Below are 13,189 nucleotides of genomic sequence, written 5' to 3'. Positions count from 1 at the left end.
TGTCTGATCTTCCTGAGCCCCTGTCCAAAGCAGTGTCCGAGAGCAGCCCTGGCAGGCAGGGGGAGGCTCTGCAGCACGGATGGTTTGCAGAGCGGGATCTGCCTGTGAGGCTCTGCGGGAGCCTGGTGGGGCAAATCCAGGCGGCCCCCGGTGCTCTCCCCTCCAGGGCCCCTCCGTGCCCCTCTCTCCTGACCCTTCTTGCTAGTCCTGCTTTCATCTCCTTTCATCACTCCTGAGCCTCCTGTGCTCACAGGGGTGATACAAGTGCAGAAGGACGGTGTTTAAAATGTTGCTTTTGTCATTTCACATCCTGAATTCAGGCAATGTGGTTGGTTGCTTCCTCGAGGTGCAGAGGAGGTTTTGAGTACTCTCAGCCAGTGTGTGAACAAGGGTATGGGAGATAAGGGTTCCCTTGTAGTCTTGAGACACTCCCAACATTAACCTGTGTCTGGGAAGGTTTGGTAACACAACTGATTAAATGCATCTTAAATCTTGTTAACAAAGCCACCAAAACCTCCTCCCAGCCTCCTAATAATTTCCAATCCAATTCTCTTGTTTTTTTCCCTACTGTCTTTATTCAGACCATAAACTAAAGCTGCCATTTTCCAATTGGGCCAGCTGGTTCTGCTGTGGGATAAGTTCTGTGTGAGCAGACTGAGCCTGGCATGTGCAGCAGCCCTCTGTGGCCTTTCCCCTTTTTGCTTTCCAGTTTCACATGTCCTGTTAACAGAGAGCAGGTCTGTACTGCCACCAGGCAGTGTTTAAAGGATTCAGGAGTTTGAGGATCTCCCCTGTGGTAGCACCCATGGTTTCATCCCAGCTGTCTCTCCATAGCCAGTGTTTTCCATTATGGGATGCCAATCCTGTTTGGGACTGATTCACACTCATCCCCTGCCCTCTGGAAGTCTCCTGGGATTATTTCAACCTCTTGTTTCATTGAATTTGGTTCCATCAGCCAACAGTTTCCTAAAAAACCTTCCAAACACAATCAGAAGGGGAACCACAGGCCTCTGGAATGGAGAAGCTGTGCTCGTGGCTGCTGTTGCATCAGGTCCTGATGCATTCTGCTCCCCTCACTTGTCACAGGCAGCAGCTGCCTTCTCATGGGGATGGTCTTGGGATCATAATTATAGAGGTTGAGAGTTAAGAAAGATGCATGTGAGACTGGCCTGGTGTGGAGAGGTCTGCAGGCACCTCTTTATTTCCCTGTGTGTGCTCCTGCTGCTGCCCAGCCTGCTGGAGGGAGCCTGGTGCTTGTCCCAGAGCAGGAACAATTGGACTTTTCTCTCCCTGTGAGGAGGAACTGTCGCAGACATCTTTTCATGAAAATTCCTTTCCTTAAGATTTTTCCTCCTGAGAAGCTGAGAAGCTTCAAGAACAAAATGTAACCAATGATTATCTGCTGCTGTGGAATGCAACAGGTGCATCTGGGATTGGCTCATGTTAGTTTGTTTGTAATTAATGGCCAATCACAGTCAGCTGGCTTGGACTCTCTGTCCAAGACAGATGCTTTTGTTATCATTCTTTTCTATTCTTAGCCAGCCTTCTGATGAAACCTTTTCTTCTATTCTTTTAGTATAGTTTTAATATAATATATATCATAAAATAATAAATCAAGCCTTCTGAAACATGGAGTCAGATCCTCGTCTCTTCCCTGATCCAAGAACCCCTGTGAACACCATCACAGAGGAACCTGTGTGATTCAGGCACTCTGCAGACACAAGCTTTGCCCAGGACTGTGGCTGATCCTTGTTTCTACTGCTCTGAGCAGCCCTAAGGATTCAGCTCTGTTAACCCAGAGATCAGGGGATTCCTTCAGCTCAAGCTGTCATTGTCTGGCCAGGTCTGCTCTCCTGTGGACATTGCCATGTCCTGGTTTTTGTTGCCCAGAGGGGTCCCTGGGCTGCTGGGGCAGGGGATGGAGCAGATCTCAAAGGATTGTGAGCTGTGTGAGCTGTTTCCATCCTTTGTGCTCTGCTGTCCTGGTACCTCTTAGAGGATCCTCAGCTCTTGAGTGCCCTCAGGAGGGATCTGCAGAGCCTCTCCTCAGCCTCAGCACAACTGCACAGTCCAGCTACAGCAGGGAGAGGCCAGGGGGATGCCTGCCATGGCTCAGCCCCCTCCCTCTGTGGGGAACACACTTTTCAGCTGCATTCTTTGAGCCTTTTCATGGATCCATGTCCCACAGGCTGTGGCCAAGCTCCTTTGTGTGATTCATTGTACAGCTGCTTCCCCTGCAGAGGCTGAGGTGGGAAATAAAAACAGCTTCCAGCTCCCAATATCTGCAAATCTCAATTACAATGGAGGTTTTGTGGGCCAGAAAGTGGCCCCCGAGGGAGCAGCCCTGTGGAGGGTTAAGCTGCAGATGAGCTCACAGGAGAGATGAGGCAGAACTGGGTTCACTCCTCCTCCTCTTTGTGCCCTGCCTTCTTCCAGCTCCAGCCCGTGCTGGTGCAGAAAGGTGAGAAGGGATGTGGCAGGAATGTCCCTGTGCCAGGGGCAGGGGTGCTGCAGGCAGCTCAGGGTGATGTGCCACACCTGGCCACCACCGGCTGAGGGTGGCAAAGCTGCATCAGCTCCGGGACAGCAGCACATTCACAGGGATAATCAGCAGTGATTTTGTGGTGGAGCAGACCAGGCTGGCATTCCAGGACTGGTTTTGCCCCTGAGTTGTGCTCCTGTGTAATTTTCAAGTTGATTTTTAGGATTGTTGAACACCTCGTGGCAACACATCCTTTCCTGCAGAGACTGGAACTCAAAAAAACCCCACCAGTGCACCTTTCTGCCTCTGAGTTTGTTCAGCTGCTCCCTTTGGACTCAGTTTTGGATTCATTTGCAAGACTTAAAAAAACAGCCTGGTGTTTGCATCAAAAAACAGTGCTTTTTGCATAAAAACCCAGCACTGCTGTACCTGGGGACACTGGATTTTCATGTAAATCTTTGGTGTAAGATCAAATCTCCTCTGGCATCAAACAGGAGATGGGAGATGTTTACTTCTGGCAATCAATCACATGGACATCCATGTGAAAGCAGGTGCCATTGCTATGGCTATTATTGTCAGGGGACTGAAGAAAATCCAAACTAACAGGGTAAATCCTTTCTTTTCCAGACCTCTCTCTGTTTAGGCTAGAGCTGGGCAAAATAATTCACCACAAAAGTAAAAGTTTGAGTGTGCTGAAGTGGTGGAATATCAAGTGGAACCAATCAGTTGAAATGAGAAATATTTGCTTTTCGTATTTCTGAAACATTTCTGTTGTCAGTGGATTTCAGTTTTATTTATTATCATTAAATATTATGCAAACCCCAGTATACTTCAGCCTGGGTTGAATCCAGCAGCTCTTTGGGGGTTTGTTTTTAATTTTGCCTCGGTTGAAAAAGCTGCAAATATTTGCCCCAAACAACTGAGAAAAACGTTGTTAAGAGTTTTTCCAGGAAAAGCAAATATTCACTTTGTTTGCACAGCTACAGCCCTGACCTAAGTTAAACTTTGCTTAATATGATGATCTCTTTAGCTTAATGAAAATAGCTGAGAAAAAAAGAATGGAATACAGACTCCAGTCTCACTTTGCTGGCTTCTTTCACAATCTCACCATTTATTTTTAAATAGAAATCCTGTTCCAGAAGCAAGCAGATATTTGTCTTTAGAAGGCCATAAAAATATCTCTGTATTGGAAGAACTCAGGTGGATGACACTTTCAGCAATGGGGAGTTGCCTTTGCATACCTGGGCTATGCATTGCAAACACAGTATGCAAAATGGAGAGAGAGAACGTTAAAATACAGATTTCCACCAAAATATTGGCATAGCATGATTAATGCTCTGCTGGTCCTTAGATCAACACCCTGCAGAGCAGGATAGTGTTTTCCCTCACCAAAGCAGTGTACAGCAATAGAAAAGAGGGAGAAGAGGAAGCAATCTGTATCTCGTATCAAACTGTGCCCTGGGCTCCAGCAGGTGGTTCTCACATTTAGCCCAGTGTTTATCACAGTTAAAACCCCTGTGGTATCTTGTCTTCACATCCCCAACCAACCAAAAAGTCTGTTCTTTGGCCAGAACATGAACAAATAACCCTCCCTCTTCCTTCATTTTGTCCCCTCCTCCAATTAAGGGCCACTAAGGTCCTGGGACAGGTCAAGGCACATGTCAGGCGGAAAGAGAGACAGACTGTGGTTTTAGGGTGCAGGGCTGCACCTCCTTGAGCCCTTGGTGGGGCAGATGAGCAAGGCACTGTTGGCAGGAGACCCATCCAACACCAGGGTCCAGCTGCTGTAAGGAGCACCCTGGTGTGCAGCTGCTAAAAACCAGCGTGGTGCTGTGGATTTGTTCTTTTTGGACACAGAGCCTGGCTCTGCAAGGCCACATCTGCTACAGCTGCTCCTTCTGCACAGGCACATGGGGCTGGCCCCTGGGGCTGCCCTTGGGTTATAAAAAATGCTGTAACCTGCACCTGCCCCTCCAGGTGTTCCTGAGTTGGCTGCCCTGCCCCACAGCACCTGCAAAAACACAGTGTGGAGAAACCACAGTGCTTCCAGGACTTGGATTTCCCTTCCCAGAATGCAGAAGAGGAGGCAAGGAAAGAAACTAATCTGCTTTGTCAAGGAATTTTAGTGTTAATGGCAGAGATTTGGTCTTTACCAGCTAACCCAGCTCTGCTCCTACTTGCTTTGGCAGATGCCAGAGCTCCATCTGCCTGGCAGGGAGGCAAATGTACCCTTGGAGGGCAAGGACCTGGTGTGCTACACTACATGGTTTGAAATTCCAATGTTAACATCTACATTTATCAACAGAAGTCACCTGGGGAGAGGCTGGGACAGGCTGCCAGCCCTGCACACAGACCAGAGATCCAGGTGAAGAACAATCTATTGTGTGGGACCAAAGCATCAGCCTGAGGAGAGATTGACAGCCTTTGTGTGGTAAAGGGATAGAGTGGACCTGTTTTAGAGAGAGGAAGCATTGCATTACATTGTATTATTCATTTTTTCACCTGTGTAATCCCTTGAGGCTTCACACTATCACTGTGGCAGCAACTGTTTCACTGCTCTCTGGTTCTGGAGCTTGATCTCTGGCACGTGGGATATCCTCATGGGATCCCTGCCATTACGGTAGTGTTCAAGTGCTGACTACTGGAATTTCTGGTAATTGATGTTTAGGGAATCTCTGAATTGCAGGTTTGTTTGAGGATCTGGGCTTTGCCTGGTGTCAATCAGGCTGTGCCAGTGGGACACTACTGGGACTGATGGGTCACACCCTTGACTGGCAAACTGCTTTTCTTTTTGAAGCGTGCCTTTAGAATGTTGGGCCTTGAGGAATTTGACCTTTCTGTGTTCCAGCAGCTCCCTGGATAAAATATATTGTGAGACTGATGTACACAACTTTAGCAAGCTGAGGGGCAAGGAGAGATTAAAGAACTGCTGAATCCCAGCATCTTTCTGTCATACTAATCGTGAACATTATTTGTCTATTTCTTGATAGAAACACTCCCTGCCAGGCAGTGTTTCTATCAAGAAATACAGTCAGACTGTGTCTGACTATCAAAACACTACCTGTTTTCCCTCCTGCCTCCCCACATGCTGATGTTCTCCTGTGGAACTCTAAAACACCCCCTGTTCCCATCTCCCAGAAAGAAGTGTGTGTATCACCTCCAGGACTCAGCTTCCCAAATATCCTGGATCAACTTGTACCTGTCAAACTCTTCCCAGGAACCTACAAGAAACAAACCGAAGAGAAGTAAGACCAGTTGTGCCTGTGGAGGCCACCCAGGAGCATCTTTCCAACCCTCCTCGGGGCTCTGGCCACTTTTGTCCCTAGGCTTTGGCATAGCAGCCCCCCTCCTCGATGGTCTGCACGGGGTGAATGGGTAGGACCAGGTGGGAGATGCGGCTCCACAGCCCGCTCAGCTTGTCCGAGTCCATGTGGTCGTAGGAGCCGGGGCTCCTGGCGCTGGTGAACTTGGCCCAGAGGAAGTCACGGACCCTCTCCTCCAGCTGCTGGAGGCTGATGTGGCTGTCCAGCACGTCCTCCTCCAGCAGCACCGTCAGCAGCAGGGCCACGTCCTTGAAGGCGGCGCTCTCGTGGTCGCAGTACTTGTAGAAGATGAGGGTGGCCCCGGCGGGCAGCAGCTCGAAGCGGTGAACCACCGCGGCCCGGCTGCCCGCCTGGAAGGCCGCGCTCAGCTCCGAGTCCACCTGCAGCTTGGCCTGGTCGCTGTGGAGCCTGCCTTTGTCCCTGCCCTCGACGTGCACCGTGCTGCCGTGCAGGGCGGCCGAGTAGCAGTCGGCCAGGCGGGCGCCCAGGCAGCGCAGGGTGCGCTCGCCGCGGCGCGCGGCCGTGAGGATGATGATGGCCGGCTGCGTGGGCCGCGACGCGTTCAGGTGCTTGCGCAGGAACTTGCGCCCGCGAAGCCACAGCTCGGGGCTCTGGCCCGGGAAGCTGTGCTGCAGCTGGTCAAACTGGGACTGGAATGCCTCCACCGTGGGGTTCCTGCGGGGCTGCTGGGAGCTGGAGGTGGGGCTGCCGAAGCAGAATATGCAGAAGCCCAGCACTGTGAGGCCCAGGATGAAAAGCCCTGTTCAGCAGGGAGAGACACAACATGGGGAACAGGAGTCAGTCCCAAGTGACCTGCAGTGACATGCTGGAAAGTAGCTACAATGGCTATTTCTCCCCTCTCAGAGCTTCCCCCTGCACTAGGAAAGTGGAGCAAGTTGGGCAGGAAAGGTGAAAGGGCTGCTGGCTCCCACTCCAATGTGCCAGGTGTGGGGGCTGCAGCTCCAGGGATGAGGGCAAGGATTGTGCAAACCTTCCTGAGGAAATTGCAGCTGCCCACAAGCTCTTTTCCCCTTCCTCTGTTTTTTTTAGGTTTGTGGCTGTTCAGAGCACCACATATGGAGGTGTCTGACCCAGGTAAAGTGCTGCTTTCACTGCCCTTCTCCATGCTAGGAGTGAACAAAGGCCACCGTGCTTCTGCTCAGAAAACAGAAGGTCCAGACACAATGCCTTGTGTCCCTCTCCATAGCAAAGCAGAGTCTCCTTCTAACAGGAGGAATGTGTTGATGCAGACCAGCATCAGTGTTCCTGCTTAGAGCCCCAGGACAGAGCAGGGCTGGGGAGGGGGACCCTCAGCACAGCAGCCCCCCCAGACATCCCAGGACATTCCAGGGCACTCACAGCATGATGACCACAATATGCCAGCTTTTGAGGCTGAAGAGCTGGAGGGGAAGCTGCCACTATAGGCTTGAACTGAGCCTGTATTTAAGGGGATGTTTTTTCTTTCAAACCCTCAGAAGAGGTTGTGAAAGGTCTCGAGAGAGAAGAGTAATTAAATGTGCTTTATTACTTGCTCCTGGAGGATCAGTGCCTTCTGGTCGATGAGTAACATGCAAGGGAAGCTTCTTTTCCTCACCTTTCCACAGGAGGGACTTTTTGGTCTTCTCCTGCTCTGTGTTTTGGGTGGTGATGTTCTGCAGGGAAGACAGAGTCTCTGGGTTTGGGGCTGTGTCCCCTGCAACAGGAGAAAAGAAATGTGCCACTCAGTGCTGAGGGAACAGGTAAATGGGGCTGTAGTAAGCAAAGCAGGAGGAAACACTGCTTTGGGTTAATACTGCCCCGAGTCTTGGCTCTCTCCTCTTGGGCTGGGCAAGGAGAAAGACAATGTAGAGTGCAATGTGGCTTCATGCCTTTCACAGCACAACAGGAGCAAAGGCAAGAGAAAGAGAGAAGCCAATTAATTTCTTATACCTTGTGACTCCAGGGAAGTGAAAATGGCTCTGAGAGATCTCATCCCATTGTTCTAGTGCCTGTGGGAAATGTAGGAAGTGGAAGAGCAGCAGTGTGCAGCCACCAGCTCACCTTTTGGTCTTCTCCTTAACGTGCCTTGGGACTCGCTCTCCTGTGTTTCCTGCCCTCTGGGTGCCTCTGGCTCCCAGTCTGGGAGAGTGGCACTGCTGCTCTTCTCTGCCAAGTGGCCCCTGGGGACATCTTCCACACCAGTCACATCCAGAGGTGTCATTTCACTGCAAGAGCCCTGTGCCTTGCTTGTTGACGAGACATCTTCCTCTGCTTTGCAGAGACTTTCATGGTGCCCAGTTGTCTCCTGGTGCTCCCGTGTTTCCTGGTGGACAGGGCTGTCTCCTTTGCTTTCCACATTCTCATGGCCCAGCCCAGCTGTGGGGAATAAAATTCACAGACCTACACTTCGTCTCTTTTAGCCCAAGAACCAACAACCCTTTCTCCTGCTCTGCCTCCTCTAAGCCAAGGCCCAAGTTATCAGGCCCAAGGGTGGGGAGAGACTCACCTTCATCCAAGTCCTGTTTTTCCAGGGGTCTTTCTGAGACACCTTCTTTTGTCTTGTCAGATTCTTCTGGCAACACTTCAGTTTCCTGGGCAGGTTTCTCCTCTAGTGTGGGACCAGCTGAACCCAGGAGTGTTGTCTCTCCCCCATCAGCAGCTGATTCACACACTGAAGAGTCCTCCTCTGGTTTGCAGGATGTCTCAGGCCACCTGCCTGTCCCTTGGTGCCCAGGTGTTTCCTGGGTGGGCTCTTGGTGCACAGGACGCTCTGCTGTGCTCCCCACCTCACCCTGGGCTGGTCCAGCTGGTGGGATCAGAGTTCACAAGCCCAGTGAGCCACACAGGAGTGAAGAATGCCCAGTGCTTTACCACCACCCACACAACTCCCAGTTCTGGCACTGCCATTTACCCCCAGTGAGACAGGAGAGAACAGAGTGACCAGAGGTGAGAAAACTCTTGGGTTGAGATCCAGACAGCTGAGTGAAGGGAAGGAGGGAATCAGGATGCAAAGGCATCACTCACCACCTCCTACAAGCAGACTGATGCCAGGCCAGTCTCCCAGAATGGCCACCTTGGAAGCCACGCCCTTTCTCCCTTTCTGTCTTTGCCCCATTTTTTTGTTACTGAGCATGGTGCTATATTGTGTTCAACAACTCTTTTCCCACCTTGGGTTCCTGCCCAATCTTCTGCACACCCCAGGGTATTTGCTGGGCAGGGACAGAAAGCCTTGATGCTGTGTTCATCAAAAGCCAAAACACTGCTCTGTTTCCAACAATTTTTTTTCTCTAAGTCCACAAATCCAAGCCACAGACCTTACAGCTGCCTTGCTAAAGCTAACTCCCAGCTTGTGTCCTAGGTGGGATGGGCAGGCAATTCCTTCCTTCAATGGTAAAATATGTTACCACATCTTTCACAGATAGTGGGTTTTCACAGATAGCAATGGATTTGAAGAATTCCTAAGGCTGTTGTTGGGTACAGTTATGCCAATGCACTTCAAGCATCTGTCTGAATGTAAATGATAATTCTCATGCTCTGTGTTTCTGTGCTGGAGCTGCTCTCCCAAAAAGCTATGGCAACATTTAATTAGAAACAAACACTGGAGCATAATTCAATAGAGAGATCCTGCAACTGAACAGTGTTTGTGACATATTCTGACTCTCACAGAACCAAAGTGCAGCTCAAATTTCAGGCACTACTTGTGAAAAATTGCTTATGAATGATCAAGCACTACATAAATGATTATGCTATAATTAGAATAAACACTGATTAAAAGGGCGAGGAACTCCCTTCTAATTTGAAAACAGAGAAAAAGCTGCATTTGTCACCTGTCAGAACATGATTTTTACATTCTTTGTTGCTGATTATTACAGTGACACTTCTGACTATCTAGGACAGACCTGAGCTGGTGATGGCATCACTTTATCACTGACACACTCATAGGTACCAGTCATAACAAGGCTCCCACATAATGTAAGTACATTAGAACAAGGCTCCCACATAATGTAAGTACATTACATGGTAGAAACTGAAACATGAAGAACTTGGAGATATCCTGCTGTTCAAGCTGGGCACAAACTGCTCCCTGCCCTGCCTCTTCCAGAGTTTTTCCAACCAGAGGTGGTGGAAAACTGGCTCATTATTTAAGCATCTGCAGATGGGAAGCACCAGGATGTAGGGAAGAAAGCTCTTCCAGTCTGGATCTCTCTCTTCAGCATTCCTTGTGCTGCCACCTTGGGACACAGAATCTAAACCTGTTGCAGATCAGAATCTAAAACTGAAAGTAACTTGTTCATCTTTCACCCTTCAAAAACTGATGGCAACTTGCTTTCCTCAGCCTGGAAAAGATGAGATTCTTTTACTGGTTTATTTTTCTTCTGCACAGGTTTCTCATGTCACTGGCAGCAAAGGGATTTTCCTAGCAGATGGAGCAAGCAAAGGATTCACTTACCTCCAAGAAGATCCACGCTTGGAATCTCTTCCATTTTCCTTTTCCCCTGGAGCTCTGGGTTCTGTACGGTTTGGTTTCACTTTCTCCGACGTTCACAGGGAGCTGTATCTCCCTGCTGCTCCGGAGGCTGACCGAGTCCTGCCCTCCTCACAGCCACCATCCCGTCCTGCTCCGGCCAATTCCAACTACACGCCCACAAACCTGATAAGCAGAAACACCGTGAATCACGGTGGGGGAGGCTCCTCCTCCGTGATTCCCAAGGTGAAAATGGGAGGATACGAACCTTCAGCCCGTGGGCTGTCAGCTATCTTGCTTCCCGTCAGTGCAGGGGTTAATGCAAACCGCATTTATCTTGGGACACGCCAGGGGGGTGAGGCACTGCTGTCTCATCCCCACGGACGCCAGGCCGGAGTCTAGGGCTCGGCCGGCTGCCCCGGGAGCTTTTGGGCAGCTGGTAGCGATGACCCTGCTCCTCCTGTCCTTCCCCCGCCTGCCTCCAGCGTGTCGGATCGGGAGGCGATCCGGCAGAACCACCCCGCGGGGCCGGAGCCGCAGCCTGAGCCCTGCACGCCCCCAGCCATGATTCCCCCCGGCTAAAGCCCTTTGGGACAGAGCACAGACGGAGCCGGGCTCGCCGGTGTTATCCAGGCTTTCCCGAGCACAACTAAGCGGATGGAAAACTCCCAAGAAACTTTCCCCGCTTGGAGAGCGGTCCGTGCGGTTTTCCGTACAGGAATCTCCAGCCCAGCCTCCGAAAGCAGCAGCTTTTCGGGGGCCCCTCGCCCCCAGCAGTGTCTCCACACACGGTTCGGGGCTATGGGGTGCAGTCGCTGCCCCGGCGCTCGTCCCTCCCCTCCCTGTTCCCGATGCCGACGCTCCGGCAGGAGAAGGAAATCAGCAGAACAAAGTGGAGCCGCTTACCCAGGCAGGTTCGGAGCCGGTCAGGGCGGCGATCAGGAGCAAAGAGGCGGCAGGAGGAGGCCAGCGCTGGCCTTTCCCCTTGCCCTCCGTCCCAGAGGCCCTTTGGTGGCAGGACACCAGCGCACACCCTGAATCCTCCGCTGGAAACGTGACGGTGAACCCTGACCTTCCCTGGCTCCCGGCTGCCTGCTGGGAGCTGTAGTTTTCCTTCCCGCAGTTATTCTCGGGAGCCTTCAGGAAACGGGAACTTCCTTTTTTTGGCCGTGTTTCCGCGACTCTGTGGCTGTGCGCTTTTTTTTTCAGGCGCTCTGCATGACTGGCGCGTTCCTCCATTCAGTAACAGTGTTGCGGATTTGAAGCAAGGAAACGATAGTGAAAGGAGGGAACTGGTTTGCGAGTTGATTTAGGAAAAGTACTACAAGAAAAGTCACCCAAACACATAAGTAGCAAAGCCCAGCCTCTGTCACGTTTCCAGTGCAGGGAGGCTGGGGAGGATGTGACATGGGGGATCTTCAGCATCAGCCTGGGGGAAAGGGATGCAGAGCCCACCCAGTGTCCCCAGAAGTAGGGAGAGGCTGCAAAGCAGGGAAAGGTCTGAGAGTGTTTGAGTCAGCCCTTAGCCTCATTTAGGCAATGCTTTTCCCAAAAAAATCCTATTCTAACTCGTGGTGCCTGCACAGTGGCATGTATAGGCATGGGTATGTTCCAGCTCCTTCCCTATTCCCCCTGCCCAGGACACGTTTCATGGAAAGCAGCAGCAGGGAGCACTCCAGGGGAAAGGCAGCAGCACAGGGAGCAGCAGTGCAGAGACAGAAATGCCCCTGGAACTCTGCTTGCTGCCTTTTCATCAGCATCCTCAGAGGAGCCCAGCAGCAAATGGCTGAGACAAAACACAGGGAAAGGCAAACCCAGTGCTGGAAAGGAGGGGGCACTGAGTGGCTGGGACTCCTCAGTCTGGGGAGCAGAGGACTGAAAGGGGAGATGGGACTAATGTGTTTGTTTTGTTTCAATTCGACTAAATCCTCCCCTAAACTAGTACTGGAGGCACTTGTAAAACAGGTAAGAGGTTGGGTTCAAATGGGAAGGAAAAAATACTTCTTTATGCTGGCCCAGGGGGCACAGAGGCAGTGTCAGAGGGGTCAATAAAATGTGTGTGCCATGTTACCCGGGGTGTCAGCATGTGCACAGGCATCAACACTGACACTGCTCATGTCAGGAAGGTGGTGAGAAGGTGAGGTGTGCTGGCCACTACACCTCATTTCTGACAGTGTCTACCTCCGTCACCCACAGAGCTGGGAGGGGACAGTGGCCGTGGCAGACTCAGCACATTCCCTTGTCACGACCAGCCTCTCACCAGGGGCAGCAGAAGCTGTAAAACCGGAATGGAAAAGCAGGAAGGAAAAAGTCAGCGTGGCTGACTCACAGCAGCCAAGGTCACCTTGAGGGCCCTGCTCCTGGCTGCCATCAGTCTCACACCACGACTTGATCTCCCTCAGTAAGGAACAGCCCAGGAACAGCAGAGAGGAGCTGCAGGTGGCAAGGGCTTCATGGAAATCCAGGCATTTTCTATCCCTCTGTCCCTAAAACCATCCAGTCCCTTCAACACAGTGTTTGGGGCTGAGGGGCCGCCCTTTCCATGGAAGCACAAGTGTCATGATACTGGTGGTAAGTGTGTGACAAAATTGGGGTCATTTCAGCCTCTCCAGGTTGAGAACCCGGTTCCCAAAAAATCGTTTGGCAGGAAAATTAACTGGCTGGCCTAGGCCATGAAGTAATCACAAAACAGTTACAAAAAGGGATCTTGCCATTGTTGTGTTGATTTTTTTTTTTCCTGATGTGGTATTTGTCACATCCTCTTTCATTTTTGCTTTAGAAAACAATGCTCAATGTGTGTGTTCTGCTTTTAGGACTGAAAAGAATGACAATATTTACCGATGGTACAATGGGAGGTATCTCACAAATTATCTCACAAATATTCACTTGCTTTTGGGTGAAACTGCAACATTTATAGTGTGTTAGTAAAGAATTTAGGGT

General features: G+C 50.9%; 1 protein-coding gene across 3 annotated transcripts; it reads right to left on the bottom strand.

Annotated features, from left to right (window-relative positions):
* Positions 1–3,560: 3,560 nt before the first annotated feature.
* On the bottom strand, positions 3,561–11,359 carry TOR1AIP2 (torsin 1A interacting protein 2). 3 transcript variants are annotated; one of them, XM_077181981.1, is made up of 6 exons: positions 11,156–11,359; positions 10,235–10,435; positions 8,291–8,593; positions 7,846–8,160; positions 7,334–7,498; positions 3,561–6,565 (listed from the first exon to the last, which is right to left on the bottom strand). In XM_077181981.1, exons 2-6 carry the CDS (start codon positions 10,266–10,268, stop codon positions 5,805–5,807), a joined length of 1,578 nt encoding a protein of 525 aa, XP_077038096.1. In that variant the 5' UTR covers positions 10,269–10,435; positions 11,156–11,359; the 3' UTR covers positions 3,561–5,804. The 3 variants fall into 3 exon arrangements, with proteins under 3 accessions (XP_077038096.1, XP_054494352.2, XP_077038097.1); XM_054638377.2 differs by having other exon boundaries at positions 8,291–8,590; positions 11,156–11,357; XM_077181982.1 differs by having other exon boundaries at positions 7,400–7,498; positions 11,156–11,356.
* Between the last annotated feature and the right edge of the window lie 1,830 nt (positions 11,360–13,189).

The sequence above is a fragment of the Agelaius phoeniceus genome, chromosome 8 (assembly GCF_051311805.1).
Source record: "Agelaius phoeniceus isolate bAgePho1 chromosome 8, bAgePho1.hap1, whole genome shotgun sequence".
Lineage (NCBI taxonomy): Eukaryota > Metazoa > Chordata > Aves > Passeriformes > Icteridae > Agelaius > Agelaius phoeniceus.
This window is presented reverse-complemented; position numbering and strand designations above follow the sequence as displayed.

Bases quoted from the DNA above. Each gene is read 5' to 3' on its own strand.
- TOR1AIP2 (XM_077181981.1), bottom strand. From the start codon at position 10,268: ATGGAAGAGATTCCAAGCGTGGATCTTCTTGGAG. The intron at 8,161-8,290 runs GTGAGTCTCTCC...TATTCCCCACAG, and splicing joins AAAACAGGACTTGGATGAAG to CTGGGCTGGGCCATGAGAAT. The intron at 6,566-7,333 runs GTAATAAAGCAC...CCTGCTGAACAG, and splicing joins CACTGATCCTCCAGGAGCAA to GGCTTTTCATCCTGGGCCTC.